We start from the raw sequence: 19,132 nt of genomic DNA, 5'->3' as shown, positions 1-19,132 counted from the left end.
TATCTAATACTTTGAACTGAATCCATCATTTATCCAGCAACTAAAGTAAAAGCTTTATCTATGTTGATTTACTTTACTAATCCCACAAAGTTCAGAACTGTCTTTTTTAAATGATACTTCAGTAATTATGCCTTCAGAGCCTATCAATAAACACAAAGTTTTGTATACAACCGAAAAACAAATGAGAAACCTAAAGAGGTTCAAGAGATACAGATCTAATTGTAATAACATTTTTAGAAATCCTTTAGGGCAATATACACTTCATTAATAAATATTATCAAGCATATTTCAAACAATGCATCAACTGAAAGGATAAATTCTTACTCATAATCATACACACTCATACCTACTTCCCTAATTCAATTTACTACATTAGAACTTGAAGGACTGTTATTTAAAAAAAAAAATAAAATCCAAAACTGCAGGCTGTTAAAAACAAAATCTGAAACACACCAATCAAAAAAACCCACCCCAAACAAACCCCCACACATAAACAAGTAAAAAACCTCAAAAAGGCAGGGCAGATATTCACCTTGTCAGGCAGAACAGTATTTATAACTTGTTTATTTTTTAACAGCAATAGCTAACACGAATGTCCAACTAAAATAAAATGTAATACATACTGCTTTCAAAGCCAAGCAAGCAATTAAAGCTAATCAAGTCACAAGTTGTTCTCATCCTACCAACATCACATTCTTTGCAGGAAGGAAAGATGTTAAGCAAATGTTACCCTGTTCAAATTTTGAGAAAACTAACAACGTGCAAGACAAAATGTCCAGCAACCAGGAAACCACAGCTCACTATTTCTTAGTTTGAACTCCAATGAACTGAATCGGAATGACAAATAAAACCTTTTTAGATCTGCTTCCTCCTCTTCCTTATCTTCTATTTCTTAAAAATAAAAAGAAAGGGGAGATATCCTGTAGCAGCTGTTAGCAGCTGTTCACTTTGGCATTTCAAAAACTGGTAAAGGCCATTGTCAAAACTGGTATATTCAACTTGCTGAAAAAAATTTGCCAATTCCTTCTACTTTAAAATTAAGAAACCAAATCTACGCTGACATAACTACAAAAAAAATTGCATGGTTTTCTCATGGAACCCAACAATGGTTGAAAGCTCTCTGTACCCTCTCCCACTGCTCAGAAAAAATCAGCTTACTGTTTACATGTCCGACATTCAAAACAAATGTTCAAAAGTACTGGCCTTTGTTTCTAAAGGTGATTTTTACTTTTTAACACCATCCTCCTCTCCCAGGGAACAAATCACTTAAAATTCATGTTAAACATTGAACAGGTAAGAATACTATTGCTGACGCAATTCTAATCATGCCCTTACTAAAGCTTTTTCTCTTTTGGTATCAATATAAACACAGGGTATTCAGCCACTAGAACAAGTAGTCTAGAAACAGCTGCTGCTTCAACAGGAGCTTTGAAATAATGTTTCTTATATTGCCATGGAGACAATTGGTCCTCACGTTCAGTGTGATTGAACAGATGGTTTAAAAGGCTTAAAATACAGATGTGATGCAGACCTCTCATGTGTCCTTTGCTTCCTCACTCTTGTCTTTCTCTGATAAGGATGTATGGTTACGACACATGCTTAGTCTAACACGGCAGTGAAGACTGGGCACAAAACAGATGCATACCAATACATGTTGGATTTCGGTTGCATTATTTCTCACAACGCAGGACCTCAATTTAGGTAACCAGAGATGAATATGTTGGAATAGAAAAATTACCAAAGCCAAGCAGAGCACATGAAATATATCACTGCTGTACTTTATTGCCTAGATTTACTGCAGAGAAGGAAAACCATAGAAGAAGAAAAGCAAGTGTTCTTGAGGAACAGAAATCTTCATGTTAAAGTCATGTACAACATCTGGACAGATGTGCCCTTTGAATAAAAAAAATACAATTCTCTCTCACCAAGAGGGCATTATAACGTTTGTGTGAAGAAAAATTTTGCTATGCGATGAAAGCTATTGTTACTGCTTACGCTTTTGTCAGGTTTTTAATTACAGCCTGAACTGAGTAGAAAATTTTTGAGAGAAGCAGAAAAAGCTTGAAAACATCCTCCCTTTGCATTCCTTCACTTGCACAACTCCTCCCTGCCATTCACAAGTAAAGCTGGGTGAGTTAATACCAACGCCTTGTGACATTTAATGCCAAGTTCTCACCAGCTGATCTAACAACATATTGCCCTTTCCCAGGCCTTTAGAATTTGGACTTCGAAAGGTTGAAATGTGCAGACACAAGTTTTAAAGATCAACCACCTACGAATTTAGAAGTTTAAAGGAAAACTAAGATCTTTAAAAGTGACTAGCAATTTTTGCAGCCATCCATTTTCAGCACTTTAAAGGGAACACAATTTAACCTGAGGTACTCATTGCCTTACAGTAAGGCCTCCTCCCAGTGTATACAAATACCACCACCAACAAAAAGTAACTTCTGGTAATCTTACCCCCACGGCTGACTTCCATTTTGGTAGAGGAGCTAGATTTACAGTTCAGATCCTCCTATGACTGTCACAAATTGGCTAGAAGAGGTTTATCTATTCCTTTAACAGAAACTTGAGGTTAATTATTTCCCTTGTTTCATGGCACAGCACATGTAAATACATGCTTGAAAAAGTTGACAATGAAAAAAATGGGACGAGATCATAATCAGATAGGTACTTTTCATAACTATACCTACCAGACAGCTCTAGGGCTTTCACAGAAAGCCATTGGACATGCTACTTAAGAGAGAAAATAAGGGACTTGTTACGTGCAAGACCTGTCTAAATCAGAGTGAGGATTTAAACACAGGGGTAAGAGATGTAGGCAAAAGTACAGAACAATCTTCCTACAGTCTTGTCCTAAGACTTCAAAAGGAACAGGGACTCAGCTGCAAGGAGAAGTCAGTTAAGGAGCTTGAATGAGTGTTCAGGTAATTCTTGTGCAATTTCATCAATAAACCAGAACCGTGCAAAGTACTTCAAATATTCCAAGACTACCTAGGTTATTGGAAGAAAACCAGAATCACTAAGGAGTGGAACATTGTGCCTGGGGTGTAAATTCAACAGGTTTTCTACATTCAGCACAAGAAGTAGTTTCTAACATAAGTCCAAAAATTCACATAACTGCCATAGTCCAGCAGCACTCGAACACTTCTTGGATGATGCTCTTACATAGCATTTTCTCTTCTTGCTGTAAGATGCAAAGAAAAAGAAACAACCAAGTTAATATAGCCCTCTTGATTTGGGGAAAATCAGTTCCTCTTGAGAAAATCAGGACATAGAAAACAGGGTAAAATGTTCTGAAAGGTCTGTAGTAAAATCTGGGACAGGCATTACAATGCCCTGCAATGTTGCGTATGAAAACGAAAGGGCACCTATGGAGGACTGCATGGAAAAGAGGCAGACAGGAAAAAAAGATAAATCTGTGCCTACAGCCTCCATGATGCAAGGTAGTTCTGGCTATAAGAGACGGCTCTCAGAGAGGGCAGGATAAGATGTGTTTCAGTGGAATGAGCTTGGAGTAGGCCAGAGGATAGAACCAGTAGGTTGGCAGAGGGATCGAGCCACTGGAGAGTGAAAGGCAGATGCAGAAGCCACCAAGGATTGTGTGAACAGAAGACTTAGAACAATGGAAGGGAAATGCAGGGGAAAAGACAGGAAACATGCAGATGAGAAATATGGGAAAATAGGACAGAGGGTGACAGAGGAAAACAGGTAAATGTGCCTGACCATGCTAGAGAACACAGCATAATGAAGTCTGAAGTAGGCCTGTTGGGAACTTGAGAGGGGGCTGAGAAAAGAGAGGTAGCAAAAACAAAGCACAATTCGACACGTGATTTGCAAATAAAAAGGCTTGTGGGAAACAGGGGTATTTAGAGAAGAATCAAAGATATCCTGGAAATATTGGTTAGTAAATATGAATAAAATGGGTTCAGTAATGCTTTGCTGGGAACAACATTCAGTAGCGAGGTTCCCAGGTATAGGAAACAGGAGAGAAACTAGGAATTCAGGGGGTTCCCAAATGAAGACAGAAACTGCTTTCACTTGTAATTCAAAGTCTGAAATCAGGTTGTTAAGATTCATGAAAGAGCCAATATAGATAAGATTTCTTAAAAACATTCATTATAATTTATTCTAATGTATTCCCTATCTAACAAACCCAGGGTACTTTATTCCTTCCAAGCCTTTTCCTGTTTTACATGCATAAGGATTCAAAATAGTACTATTCAAAATTTAGCTTCCAATAAATTTAAATAATATGGCAAATACATCACAAAGACAAACTAATGGATGATAAAGTATCAGGTTTGTTTTGAGGTTCATTCGAAATAAAGGGATTCTTCACAGTGGTCATGAATAAAAGCATTTAATCTTGATTCATGCCAATAAAACTTTTATGGTTCCCTGGTATATATTACAAGGGCTTGTTCCTTTTTTTTTTTTTTACTGAAGCTAATAGCGAAATTCCACTTACTTCTATATGAAACAGATTTAATTCTCATATGTTGACCATATGCTGATATATTATATTCCCATGCCTATGTTGTAATGACATTACTATATTCTGTACATTTTCAGAATGATATATCACAACTCCGTCACTTCTATTGCTTCCATCCTTCAGCTCATTTTATTCTTTTTTCAGTGTACAACCTGGTTTACTTATTTTCATCCCTCCTGTTCACGATCTTCTGTTTTTCAGTGCCTTATTTCTGCCATCTGCATGGATAATATTTCTTTGCACTATTGTATTTCCCAATGCCTATATTCTTAAGCCACTCCATATCCGTGGCTATGCCTTTATGCCTTTAGTTTCCGAGCTTTAATTTCCAGGATTCTGTGGCTGAGTCCTGAAATCCCCCCAGAAGGTCTGAATGCCCCATGTCTATTAAATTTAACAAAATACCAAAAATCCTTAGGCTGAAAATATTGCCTCTAATTCTAAATACAATAAATCCAGAAAAAAAAAAATGCAATTCTCTTTCTTATGAAAGCCAAGCCAAGGTCAAGCAATCAGATAAGAACACAGCCACAACACCAGAAGCTTAATAAACACTGTACGCCTTTGCTAGAACCTTTCCCATCTTTGCTGACTGCCAAGATACTCATCTGTAGCTAGAAGCATTCCCCTCCCAAACCAGTTCATGTCTGTTTAGTAGTGAATATACTTCTGCAGTCTGGATAAAATAACCTGTTCCCTGCAGATCTTTGTAACTGCTAGAGAGAAGCCAGAATCAAATTCTCAGTCTCATTTAAAAAACAAACACACACACAAACTTTCTTTTTAATCTGTGGTAACTTTTCAACTGCCAGTGAGGATCAAAAGACAAACATGAAAACATCAACATCCCAAACCCTGGATTAAATTCTTGTCAGGACTGAACAGAGTTTTTTTTTTTTAATTCTGGTTTGCTACACGGTTTTGTAAATGCAACCTTTTAGCTACATTTTCTGTGTAAAACAAGTCTGGAGGTTTTAGACTTCCTTACTGAAAAGATACAGGGTTGCTGGAACTTTTCCCACACACGCACTGTACAGAAATTTAATACTATGCAATGAAATTCAGCTTGCAGGACACACGTTTCCTTCGATAGTAATTGCAATTTTAAGGCTTCTGAACTGTAAATCTGAGATAAGCTGAGGCTTTTTGGATGCTCATCTGAACCTGAACTCCAAACACTACGAAGTTCACACATCACTAGTAATTAAACAATGCAGTGGTTTTTTACTCCAGAATTGCTGTCAAAGAGATGAGAGCTATCATTACAAATACTGTGGTATTACTTATTAGAATTTTAAAAAATGTTCAAAGAACAAGAGGTTTATAGAGATAGAACTTTTATGGAGACACATATCACTACCAGAAGGAAAACAGGAAGGAAAAAGGCAAAGGAGGAAATAAAATCAGGGATGTTCTTTGTTTAATTACCATGCCATAAGGGTTGACATCTCTGTTCCAGGACTATAACCTGAGAAGCCCAAGGTGATCCAGCACACCCAGGCAGCAATAAAGCAGCAGCTGGTAGCAGCTTCACCTGATGGTTACAAATGAGCCGTGGTATGAATTGGATTGACCAAGAACCCTCCTTCCCCAAATACTTCCACTAAAAAGAAACATGGCAGGTGGTCAGATCCTGACCGTTACAGGAGATAGAGACAGAAGGAGGGAAAAAAGATGCAAGAAGAGAAAAGGAATATGTCAAAATAAACTATCTGGGAGATTTTATAACCGGTCTGAATATCAGTAATTTTCTAAAAGGTGCAGATTTTGCATTCTACAGGAATTGCCTTGTTACAAGAGAACCAGAGAAGTTTCTTCTCAAGAGTGCCATCATTCCTGGTTCATATTTGCCCAGAATAATGTAGAATTGCCAACAAAATTTCATACATCAGAAAACAGCAATGTAGAACCACAGAAGCTAATTTTTTTCAGAATGGAAACTTTACCAGACTAAGGAAAATGTCATTAATCCTAAAGTTGTTCTGTTTCTCTAACCTCACTAGGCCTTAGATCTCCTCCTATGGGGCTTCCCACTCAGGTCTGTATGTGCGTGCATGAAAGAATGCATGTATGCAATTGTCTACATTTCACGGCAATTGCACGCACAGTTTGCTTAGGCCACCTTATGCAGCTGACCAACTCCCTGCAGAGTTGCTTTACTGCAAGGCTGTCATGTCAGCATCAGAAAGAAATTAGAACAAGCCCATAACCATAATCAGCTTGTTTCTGACCATAGGTCTGAAGCAGTTAAAGTGCTCCTTTCCTCCCTTCTGCTTTCTTTCTATTCTGATATTGCTGGAAACAGAACATGATCAAATGTCAGCAATTTAGATACATGAAAAATACATGAAAAAAGGCTACTGAGAATATGACCAGGTATTAAGATCATAACACACATGCACTTTTTCCAGTCCAACATACATACAACAAACCTTTTTCAAAAATGTATGCAAGCCTCAGCTCTTATTCTGAACACACAGAGACAGATTTTAGTTTTTACGAAGCATGTCAACCCATATCTTCTGTTTTGATAGAGGCGGCACTAAATATCCTCTTCATCGACTATTCCAACCAAAATGTGGGCAATAGCACATTTGAAGCCAGATGGTACAACATGTTGTCTGGTTTGCCTGGAAGTGTGGGTAGGCATTAGTGATTCAAGGCCATTGAGCACCTTTTGCTCCTGTAAAAAAAAGGGCAATTCAAATATGACTAAACTAGCTGAGTGGACAGAGAAAAAGTAAGTACTGGCACATCTACGTGATTCCCTGTACAGCCAGAGCCTTTATGCCACTTTTCCTTTTTGTACACTCTTTGGGACATCTCATGCCTTCTAGCCTCACTGTTTACTAAGGTGGTTCATCCAGCAAGAAATTCTGTATCTCTCTCAGGCACGTATGTCTGGTCAACAGAACATGAATGGAGATGGAGGTGGCTTTGCTCACATCCCATCTCCAGAATTTATGGCAGTCTTTACGTTAGGCACAAAGAAGACCAGAGAGGTTTTTACCCTACAGTACCATGGGAACTGAAGGCACAATCAACCTGGGATGGAGGGGATCAGTCCTGTTTACAGTAGGGCTTAAGAATTGTGTTGGTTGCATTGAAATTGCTATTTGAGGAGATCACTTAGGGGCCAAGGTTCTGGATGTGATCACAGTAATGAGGAGGACATAGCATAGCACTGTAGCCTTTTCTCTATCATGAGAGCAAAGCTGCAGGAGACAGTATACGTTCATTGCATTGCAGCCTCCAAAAGTAATCTATGCCCACAGTGACACCATACAATATTATGCCATATTAATGAAATTAGGTAAGGAAATGCATTTTGAGCTATAAAAGGAAACGTTCAACAGTTTAAGAAAAGATAGTGTTAAGTGTTTATGAAGGGGGGGAAATGGGGAGTAGTTCTTGTCACTGCATGTATTTAAAATGTCCGAATTCTTCCTCAGGTAACGTCTTTTCACTATTTTAAGAAAGCCTGAAGTGTTCATCCATTTTTTCATCATGAGAGGGGAAAAAAAAACCAAACATCCAAGGTGGCTACATGAAATGCAGAGAGAGCTCATGAATTTTTGTGAGTGAAAAGATATGAATCACCAGACACTTATGACACAGTATGGTGTCTTTAACCTTAAATCTTTCAAATACAAGAGTTGGGATAGAAAAAAGATACATTCCACTGGTTTTCTGATTCTATCTTATGAAGATACAGCTTCATCACAGGTTTAACTGATATTCTTCTGATTCAGACAATGTGATCACATGATATGCTACATACATCCATCTTCTAAGCTGACTGTTATTCAGCTCTTCATGAGCTATCGATATCTCATATGTTAGGTAGAAAAGTCATCTATTTCCTTATATTTTTCAGTCTATCTACATGTTTTGCATAGTATATGAGCAGTGTTTACAATGGGACTTTCAACATGCTGTCATGAGGATGTAAAGGTACAGGTGGGACATCCAAATGCATCGACCACTTGTGCTAATGAGAAACAGTTTTGTTTTGTATTATTCCATATTTCAAACTAAAATGCTTTTAAATATTACTGTCTTCATATTTAGTTTTATTACATTTCAGTCAGTCTTCAAAAATAACAGCAAGAGAACAATAAAAGTCACAAATAAAAGTTGTTCTCTTTAGTTTTATAGCAGATTAGAAATCTGATTTTTAAATACATGCATGACTTGCACAGCCATTACAATATAGTCATGTTTTTCCCCCTTCAATTCTCTTAATAGATACAAAAATAAATCTAATAGTACAAATACATACAATTCAAAATCTGCCTTAATTTCACCTCTGATTCTACAGTGTATCGTAAATAATTCTATGCTGCAGTGTGTTCAAAATCCCCAAGAAAACAGTAAAAAAAAAAATGTTAATAACTTTTCAGCCTAAAGCATTTGAATCAAACCTGCAATAGTGAAGCTTCCAGAGCTACCAGAGCATAACAATGGATACAGCTATCACCTGCCATGGTCCAATATTTATTTACAGAAAGCTGCTAAATTCAAATCGATGCTTATGCTATAAATAATAGGAAACATGTCACCTGTAGTTCCCAGCAGACCAAAGGTATCACACCCACAAATATATTCAAGCAAGATCCACCAACCACTGTTAAACTTGAAAAGCCATTTAAATTTCATTTGAAATACTCCATTATATCCCCAATTGAGTCACTCCTCTTTCTCCTCCCTGATAGATTGATTTTAGCAGAGGCTAATTACATTCTAAAGATAATTTGAGTTCAGTCACATCTTATTCCTCACACACACATTCAAGCACCCACCTAAACCTGGGCCACAAGATCAAAGGTGATAGTGGGTAGGCTTAAAACAAAGCAAAGGCCAGGGCTTGGGTGGAGAGGAGGGGGTAGAGGGACAGAGAGAAGGAAGAGACTTTTTACATGCAGCACCATATTGGGCATTAGTCAACGTTTTTAGACAGTTCATTTCTTCAACATCAAATTCAGGCAAGTACAATTTGATTATGTCTTTTGGTAACTGGCTGTTTTTCATCTTTGTTTTTCCCCTAGATACCACTGTCTATGAATGTGTCAACATTTCTTGCCTATGACCAGCCCACGATAAGTTACTGCGGAGTACATCATGAACTGCTTGCTCACAAGCCCTATGACTCAAATAACCGGGAAGAAACAGTGGAAACACACCTAGAAACTGATCTGGATCTGAGCACAATAACAACAGCAGCACGAATCAAGGAACACAGTCAGCAGCTGGCTTAACTGATGGTTTTTGTTGTTGTCCTTTCTTTTCCTGTAGCAGAGGCTGCAACCAAATTCTATGTAACATTATGGACAGAAGTGAGAAGACATAATATTATGGATTCTAGGATCCCTGTTCAAATTAAAAATGAATCACAAAGATTAATTGTTTCAAGTCTACAATTTGTAATTAGTTAAGTTGTGCAGTATTTTTTTGACTTCAGAGTATGACCCTTGAAGTGAATCTTTTTCAAAACTCATCCTACCTACCTGTATAAACTGTACAGATGTAATGTATTTTTCATATTGTAAAGTTTCAATTACCAACAACAGCTGGTATGTACAGTACCATAATTTAATTACATCTTACTTTACAAGTTTCAGTTTCTAAAGTTTCAAATTAACAAAAGATATTTCTTGTGTTATTAAGTTACTCTGTTTTGTAGGGATCATTTTGTTACTGCTTTTGTGCCCAGAAAACTTTAATCTAAAATTCTGTCCTTTGCAGAATATGCACCGTTTTTACCGTGTTTAATGTGTAGAATTTTATCTACTGGTTCCAGAAGTAATGCATTAACCAAAAGGAGGGTTTAACTGCTCAGACTTCTAAGAAATTCTTGAAATCCATAGCCAAGTTTCCTTATAAATGAAAATTTTAAAAAAAATAACAATTCTCCTCAACCTTACCTGTTGCCTTGAAATACAGCCTGATTTCTAAATCAGAAAAATGTAATGATAAACAGATATATTTTAATAACAAAGCTTATGTATGCAACTGTTAGCTGATGCTGATGATGTTTTGTAAAGTCTCACTGTTCTGCAAGACAATATGGACAGGAGACTTCAATACGCAGCTGTCTTTACAAAATCTGCTGTGAAAGTATAGCCTGCCACATCAGGCATTTGTATTTCTACTTAAAGACAAACGAGCCCAAAACCTACTTCTGTTAAAGACAGCTGCTGACAGAGTGGCAACAGAAACAAGCCCCTAGACTTATACTACTCCTAGAATGTAAAATGTTACTCAAAAGTAAGAAACCTCTACTTTGCTGAAAAATACAGTAATTCGGACCAAACGGTAAAGGTTAATAGTCCTTTAAGGTAATGATACATCAAGCTAAGAAAAAAAACCCAAAACCTTTAAATAAAAAAAAAATGTAGTATTAAGTCTTTAACAATTACAACATTGCTTATTTGTCTCCCATTTAATATCTGGATTGAAGCATTCTTATGTCCCATTCTTCAGTTTTAAAGCTTCAAGACTTCTCAATACTGTATGAGAATAACTTTTATAACACTACCCTCATGTCGTAATCATAAAAGATTACAGAAATTAGAAACACATTATATCATGCCAACTCGGTGAAACATAAAAGGGAACAAGAGCCTTCCAAAATATAGGAGAAAAAAGTTTCATATGGTGAAGCAACTTTTTATAATAAAGAGAAATTATATAACCACAAATCTATTTTTCTGAATGTTTATCCCACCATATTTTCATGTAGCTTCAAAGCAGAAGACTGAAATTTAAAATTACAGTTCAACTGTTTGTACAAAATATAAAGCAAATATAATGAAAAACAGCTTCAAAATATTGTTAACAAATGAATCTGCATTCACTACCTTTTAAGTGGAAACAAAGTGTCAAAACAGAATACATTGTACTGGTTATTTATTTAGCATCTTAGATTTTGTAACATATTTTGCATAAATTATTTGCTATTCAAAACATCACTTGTCTTTTTAACACTCATCTTAAACCTCCACACTTCAGTTTCTTATTTCCTTACTACGTGGGTTCTTGAATTTCTGGTCATCTTCTATAGTGCTGGAATTTTGCTATGCACAGTTCGAAAAATGCATTTTGCTAATTATAAAATGAAACCAAAAATGCAGGTCTCATTCTGGAGTCGAGTGACGTTTGTACTGCAGGAAGAAGTTAACTGCTTCGTTTCAAAGTTGGTTTTAATGTTTAATGTTTAGGCATGCTGGTCTTAATAGAAGGCCTGAGCTGTTAGGATCAAATACCACCCTTCCAAGAGATAATTTCAGTTATTCTTACTCTGCCCTTCCTATTCTTTACCTTGATCCACTGCCCTCAAACATTTGTGATGCGTGAGCACGATCCTGGCACTGATGCAGTTACTCAAAAGTCACAAATGTTCAACGGCTCCATGTACTGCTAATTTAGGGAGAACTATATGACATAAATATTTTCACTGTTAGACACTAACGAACTTAGGCTAAGCAACATGATAAAATATTTTCTCATGCCAAGAGATACAAAATCTTTTTGACGTATCTGGTTAAACCAACACAACTGGGTATATATGCACATACACACAAACGTTTCTCCTTTTGTTTCTTTTCCTCAATAATGACGCATACACTAATGAATCTGCTTTGACTTGAGCCTCTCCTGAACGACTTGTAGTTTCAGACCAACATATCAATAGGCAAATGGTAGAACAGCAGGGTCACAGAAGTAGCAGCGATTCTGCACCTCACAGGTCTGCTATATATCACAAGCAATTCCTGGACATTTGTAGTGCCAGGATCCCTGTAACCCCAATGGGCCACTCCAGTGCTCTGAAAGACAGATACAACACGCCAGGGCCCAGAGCAGCAGAGGAATACATGCCCACACCAAAACTAGAGTGTTAAAACATACATTTCCATACATATAACTGGATACCATTTTTTTAATGGACTACATCAACCTGAAATCTGCTATTCTCAGTACGATGGATGCCTTCAAGAAAACTAGATGGCAGGTAGGTACCTTCCCTAAAAAACCTGTATCATGAAAAAACTCTAAGTTAAAACCAGAAATAGAGGTAGCCAACAGCATCAATCTCAGTCTTACAGATAAGTGACACCACCATACCCTGGTAGATCATTTTATCAAGAAAAGGCTGGGTGAATTCATTATGCTTGAAAAATACAAACTGATAGAAAATATAACCTCTATCAATAAAAAATACAATTTAAAACAAGACAATTTAAAAAGACAATTTAAAAAATAAATCTACCTACAGGCAACAATTCACACCATTCATCAGTGGATCATGCTTCTACAGCAATTTACAGGGCTGAAACACCCATTAGGAAATGAAGCACAAGTATCTGAGGTCCTATCTAATGAAGAAGGTATATAAGAAGATTAATGATTAATCTGACAAATTACTGCATATGTCTCAAGACAGTATACAAAAAAAATAACAAACACCAAAATAACATCTATACAAGAAAGCAAATGACTGTTTCAATTAAAGACTGATCAAAATTTGCAGTATAAGGTGTTGTACAAACTATTGACAAGGGGTCTGAGAGCTATCACTAACAAAAAAAAACCATATACACAGTTTTCAGAGAAACATCACAAATATCAGACTTCTTTTGGCAACACGCAACAAACAGAAAATGTACCAGCCTCAGAAGTTGTGTACTAGCTTGCTTTACTGACAGCCACTCAATTTCTCCCCTTCTCTCTCAAGGCATTTTTTATCTCTTACTCTGATTTTCAATCCTCAAATTGGACAAGAGAACAGAAATTGTGCAAAAAACATAATGTGATAAGTAAAAAAAAAAAAAAAAATACCACAACCCCAAAACAAAACTGCATGGGCAACGCCACTCGCTAGAAAAAATAAAGCCAGGATTCCAGTATCAACAGAACTGTAAATAAATTCTGGAAATTGCTTTATTAGTAATGTAGGTACTCAAAGATGGTTAATGTAAACAAACGACATGATCATGTATAGTGTCAAATACAAGCAGCTGTATTTAGTTCCCAACCAGTCTAGCAGAAACAGTCTGTTGAACAGGTGAGAAAGAACAGTTCATGTTCCCTAGCCTGATCCTCCTCTCGAGGGAAACATCTTTTCGCTCCAGACTTTTGCATGGGTCTCAGGGGCCTGCACTTCCTGAAGGCAAATCTTACCAGTAAAGGCATAAATATCTGTAAATGAATATAGTAATGGTTTTAATTGGTCATATCAAAGGTACATCTAGGCTTGATAACCTGTCTCAAACAGCAGCTGAAAGACGAAACGCAAAGAACTAAAGAATGGGGCAAGCACACAGCAGTATTTCCCCAGAATGCCCCGCGGTCCCCAGCAATTTGCAGGCCAGGGACTTACTGAGCCAAATGTGGTGTCTTGATAGTCGTCCTCTGAATGTGTACGCGGCTTCTTCGAAGCCATATACATTTGTAACATTCACAAGTCTTACGGAAAGTAAATTTACTTTGACAAGAAAAGCTGCCTCTTTTCTTTGTTCTAGTAGAAATGAATGATAGACTAGTGTAATAACACTTTTCACTTCCATTTTTGACACAGAAATATGGTTATCACGTAATTAATAATGACAGACTGACGACTTCCAGGTAGCTTGAATAACATCCATCCAGTCATCTCAAGTACAGACATTATCTGAAACCCTGTAGATTTAATTATCAGACTTCCCTCAGGGGACTTCTTAAAAATCAAGGTTCAGCTCACCAGAAAGCAGAATATTTTGTCATCTTTCTCAAGTCCATCAACAATGGTAAACAAAAAATAAGCCTGTTTCTCACAAAGTATTGCAAAGCACTTTTCAACACAGAAAAACACACATGAACCTCTTACTAGACACAAGTTTTACTGTATGATCCATATTTAAAAGCAGCTGTTCATTAAATTCCTCAAAAAATTCTAACATTTAAGTGAATTAATAGTCCTATTATAAAGTAACAAGACCAAATTCCATTTTCTTGCTCTACCTAATTATAGAATCTGATTAATTTTAATTATAAAGTTTTAGAATAAATCAACTTGAACATCATCAGTGTTTGTGATTAATGTTATTTTAATGAACACCTAAGGAATTAACATTTTGCCACTAGGACCTTGCCAAGAATTTTTATGCAAGCTGAAGTGCAGCGTGTACAACTGTGAAAATCCCACATGGCATGGAGCTTATATTCTACTTTATCAACATCAATTTTGTATGTAAATAACTCGTTCTTAAAACTGTCTCTTTAGACAGTTAACTACAAAGGAGCACCTGCTGTGTAATGGCAAATGAGCCTGCAACATGGAATTCATTACACCCAGTCTTCTTACATTAAAGCTCTAATACATTTATAATAGTGGACACTTCAAAGTGTCACCACTATAGACATGACACATGTAACAATAATAATATACAAGTGAGTATTAATTAATGTTGCATTAACATTAATGTTTGATGATTGCCTTATTAATTGCCTTAGATCAACTGACATAAACAGGATGGATGTCATTGTAACAAACACTAAAGGAATTTAAAATATTCAGTTGTATAAGAACATAGTTTTTGCCAGCCTGCATAGAGAGAACCTTCCACTTTGTTTTCCATAAGAAACACTTTTAAGGTGGATGCAATTCAGCAATAGTTCTATCTACAATCTAATCATAAAGTGATTGCACCAATGAAACATATTTCAAAGCCAAATAATTTAAACATTGTATATACTAATTCTGTGCTTCTTAGAGAACAAAAACTCATCAACTAGGGATGAGGACGCTCATTGAAAGAAAATGATGTGTCCTTCCAGCGCTGTGCACTTCAATAATTTCAGTAGTTTTATACAAGAGTGTGTCATAAACGAGGCATGGAAAGCCATTAACTGAACCATTGATATTGCATACATTTTGTCGTCATTTATTCTTGCAAAAGAAATAATGAAACTGATTTATTTTTCTAGTTATGATGACGCACCTCCCTTTTACATCTTGCTGTTGGTAACTTTATTTTTAAAGAACCTGTAAACTCACACAATTAGTCTAGACTTCACTATCCAAAAGCCTTATTCTCATTTTCAGGAAAGGAAAAAATACAGCTATCAATGGTATACCTGAATATGCAAATAAGATTCATGAAGAAGATTATTTTTTTCTTGTCTTCTGCTTTAGCATTATCTAGACAGTTCATATTTCTTCTCCGTACACTTCTACAGCTTGCCTCTTTCTCCAAGTTCTAACTGTCACAACTGAGAGTGCCAGAAATAAAAAAAAAAAACCCACACTATTCAGGCTGAGTTACTGGAGGGAATAAAAAACAGTGTTAAGTGCCTTTCAGGTATCCATCTCCAGAGCTGAACAGGTTTGCCACCTACTGAGCACACACTAAAGCTTGTCTGACTCAAGTGCCTTTTACTTCACCAGTAGATCTTGCAAATATAAACTCACAAATATGCTAACGCTATAACATGCTAATAAAAATCAACCTTTTTTTGTCATTCTACCACTACATAAGGTGGTGTTGGTTTTTGTTTTGGTTTTATTTTATCTCTTTGTCCCCTAAAGCCTTGAATATATATGATTAATAGATGTCAGTATAAACTGTCCTAATTCCCCTTTCATCGAGTGATTACAACACTAAAAGTAGATCTGGAAGGGGTGAACATGATGTCCTCCCCATCTCAAAGCAAAACCAACTTTACTGTGATAGGTGCTTCTCTAACTTCTTCAAAAACCTTCAGTCTCTGGGGAACACAGTATCTACGTCGATCTGTATCCACGCTTAACTATTATTCCTATTAGAATATTTTTCCTTATGCCTAACCTAATTGCTACTTGTAGCTGTTGGAGGTGTACCTTCACATATGCCATGGCCACCTTGAAAAAAAGCCATACAGGTTACTACTGACTGAAAGTTTCATGATGTTTTAAGAGAAGAAATTAAGATCTTTTCCAAAATTTGAGCTTTCAGAAAGACAGATGCACTGCTTGTGAAGATGACCAGTACATTTTAAAAAAAAAAAAAAAAAATCTTTTTTAAAGTATATATTTAAATAGAAATGGAGTTAGGGAACCTGACTGGGAATAGGCATTATTGATTAAATTTCTATTTCTATTTTTAAGACATTATAATTCATAAGCGTTGTAAGACAGGATTCATAATCCTCTCTACTGTCTGGCTTAAATATAGCCATTTCTATGCTATTTTCTTCCTGAAGCTTTCTTCCATTTCTTTATTTCTTTGAATAACTCCTTGAATCTACAAAGAATCTCGCTGAAGATACCTGGATCCCAAACAGGCATAAAGATCTGCCTCTGTTCTGCACTGCAGGATCAATCTCATGGTTTAAATTTAAAATGACAACTCAAATGTAAATTGCTACCAGTCTCTTCTCCCATATGCACAAGCTCTGACACTTGTTCATTCTTTTCTTCCCTACCTGCCTGCACTTTGCCTCAGGATTTTTGAAGTTACACCTTCTCTTTAGCAAAGAAATTAAGAAACCCACTGAAATTTAAAACTGATTTCAGATCATTTATACTGCTAAATTATATTCTAAGATTCCTTCATGTAATATGCAAGTTTCTTCCTAAAAACCAAAATTATTCTTAGGAAAAGAATAAATTAATTTGTGCTTCCAGAAATAAGCATTAATGGCCTATTGTAAGACTTTGTGTTTTACAAAATTTGGGGAGGGGGGAGATTTATGCAGGGGCATTGCTAATACCACAAAAATACAATAGTTACTGAAATAAAACACTCATGTTGCTAGCTAAAACTTGAAGTGATTTAAATGAATAGATAATTCAGTGTTACTCCTGAGAGAGGATGTAAAGAAAGGGGGTATAAACATCATAGGTGCAACTAAGTTATGCCGCAGGAATAAAAACAAAAAAAAAAATATATTCTCAAAAATTATATGGAGCTAGAATAGAAGATACTAAGACTGTTTTTTAAAATGAGGTACAGGCTAATAAGGCACTAAGGAGATGAGAAGGATTAAATTTAAGTCTGGACTGAACACACATGGGCAAACAACCTGATAATGAAAAAGGCTTCTGCCTTCCTCCCAAATGAAAAGCATTTTATGCGCATTTTCTCTACTACTAAATATCTTCTGTATATCTGAGTAAACAGTAATACAGTATCCAAATGTAAATCATTAAGAGGGATAAAAAAGCTGGCCTTACATCCATGAACTAAAAGGAGTAACTGACCACAGAGAAAAAGGAGACAAGACCCACATATTCAAACATTTAAATCTCAATTCTCTAACTGCTCTGGGAGGCAAATAAATAACTCTACATTAGAGTCTCAATCAAGTGTTTCTGTGGTAAAAATAACTTATTGCTAATGACCTGTTTCACATAAGAGGACTTCAGGGAAACACAGAGAAGTAGAAAAGTAAATCAAAGACAGAATTATTAAAAAATAATCAAGTAAATAAACAATAATATACATAAGGACACCAAAATATTGCTCATATGAAAATTAATTCAATTACATTATGCAATGAGGACATACAATGCTGCCTATCAAAAGCAGAGGTATGCTATGCTTAAGTGGTATATTTTTCCATTAATACCAGAGTTTTCAAGACTCTCAGTTATAAAGGTAACCTTGCAAAATAATTTAAAAACTAATCAAGTGTTATAAAAGGAAAATCTTTAACATATCAATTGTATCACCAACAGGTCAAATAAGTTGAAATGGTATGAGTTGCTTTATAAGTTTATTGTCTGACTGAAGAGATAAATAAGCAAGCCAGCAATGAAGAACGAGGGTGAAACGTGCTAACTACCAACAACTCTTGAGATCCTTACAGTTATTTCTCATGCAAAGCCAGTACCTCCATTAAAGTCGTCCAAAATGAATCAGCATTTCACTGAAAAACATCTTCTCCTATGCCACAAACTTTACATCCAACTAGGAAAAAAGTAATTCTATCTATACAGGAGAGGGAGATGTGTAAAATGGAGAAAGAAAGGAGAGAGAACAGTAGGAGAAGCAGACGTAAAAGGAAGATCAAAATGATTCAACTATGAAGGACTTGACAAAGCCGTGTAACTGGTCATTATGGTAACAGATTAAGAAAAGCAAATAAACAGGAAGTACTGACAATGGGAAGGCACAAATTAAGCTGCTCATTCATGTTGATTGGTCCCTAATCAGATTTAATCCTTTGGGGAAGGCGAGCGAACAAAACAACTAGATTCACCAAGCTGTCTGCCTCATGTGCCCTGGCAGTAAAAATAGGTGAATAAGATGTTATGTCACATCAGAAGGATAGGATAGTAACACAATATATATATATTAAGACCATACTATCTGAATTGATTGTTATCTTTTCAGCTTGAATACTTCATTCTGCTCAGACATCTCAAGGTAGATCCATTATCTTTCTTCTGACAAAAAGGGCTTTTACTTTGCAGCAATAACTCTCAAAAGAATTAGTTTTTAAAAATGCATTTTTCACCTTTAGTAAAAGCACACCAAAAACCGTAAAATACTCTGCTCCCAAAATTCTTATAAAAATAAGAGCTTTGCAATCAGATATACTTGATTTAAGGATAACAAAGCTGGTTTTGTGGGCTGCAGAACCTTATAAATCTTTTCTGATTTCTTTTGGGGT

At 36.1% G+C, this 19,132-nt stretch overlaps 2 protein-coding genes across 4 annotated transcripts in view; one reads left to right on the top strand and one right to left on the bottom strand.

The window, feature by feature from the left end:
• The window catches only part of LRRTM3 (leucine rich repeat transmembrane neuronal 3), an 88,325-nt gene extending 78,569 nt beyond the window's left edge, over positions 1 to 9,756 (top strand). The window contains exon 2 of the mRNA XM_068416492.1: positions 9,547 to 9,756. Within this exon, the coding sequence (XP_068272593.1) occupies positions 9,547 to 9,756 (210 nt within the window). The remainder of the gene's footprint in view (positions 1 to 9,546) is intronic.
• The window catches only part of CTNNA3 (catenin alpha 3), a 515,833-nt gene that overhangs the window by 363,236 nt on the left and 133,465 nt on the right, over positions 1 to 19,132 (bottom strand). The gene's annotated exons all lie outside the window — the stretch shown is intronic.

Source organism: Nyctibius grandis, chromosome 20 (genome assembly GCF_013368605.1).
Source record: "Nyctibius grandis isolate bNycGra1 chromosome 20, bNycGra1.pri, whole genome shotgun sequence".
Classification (NCBI taxonomy): domain Eukaryota; kingdom Metazoa; phylum Chordata; class Aves; order Nyctibiiformes; family Nyctibiidae; genus Nyctibius; species Nyctibius grandis.
This window is presented reverse-complemented; position numbering and strand designations above follow the sequence as displayed.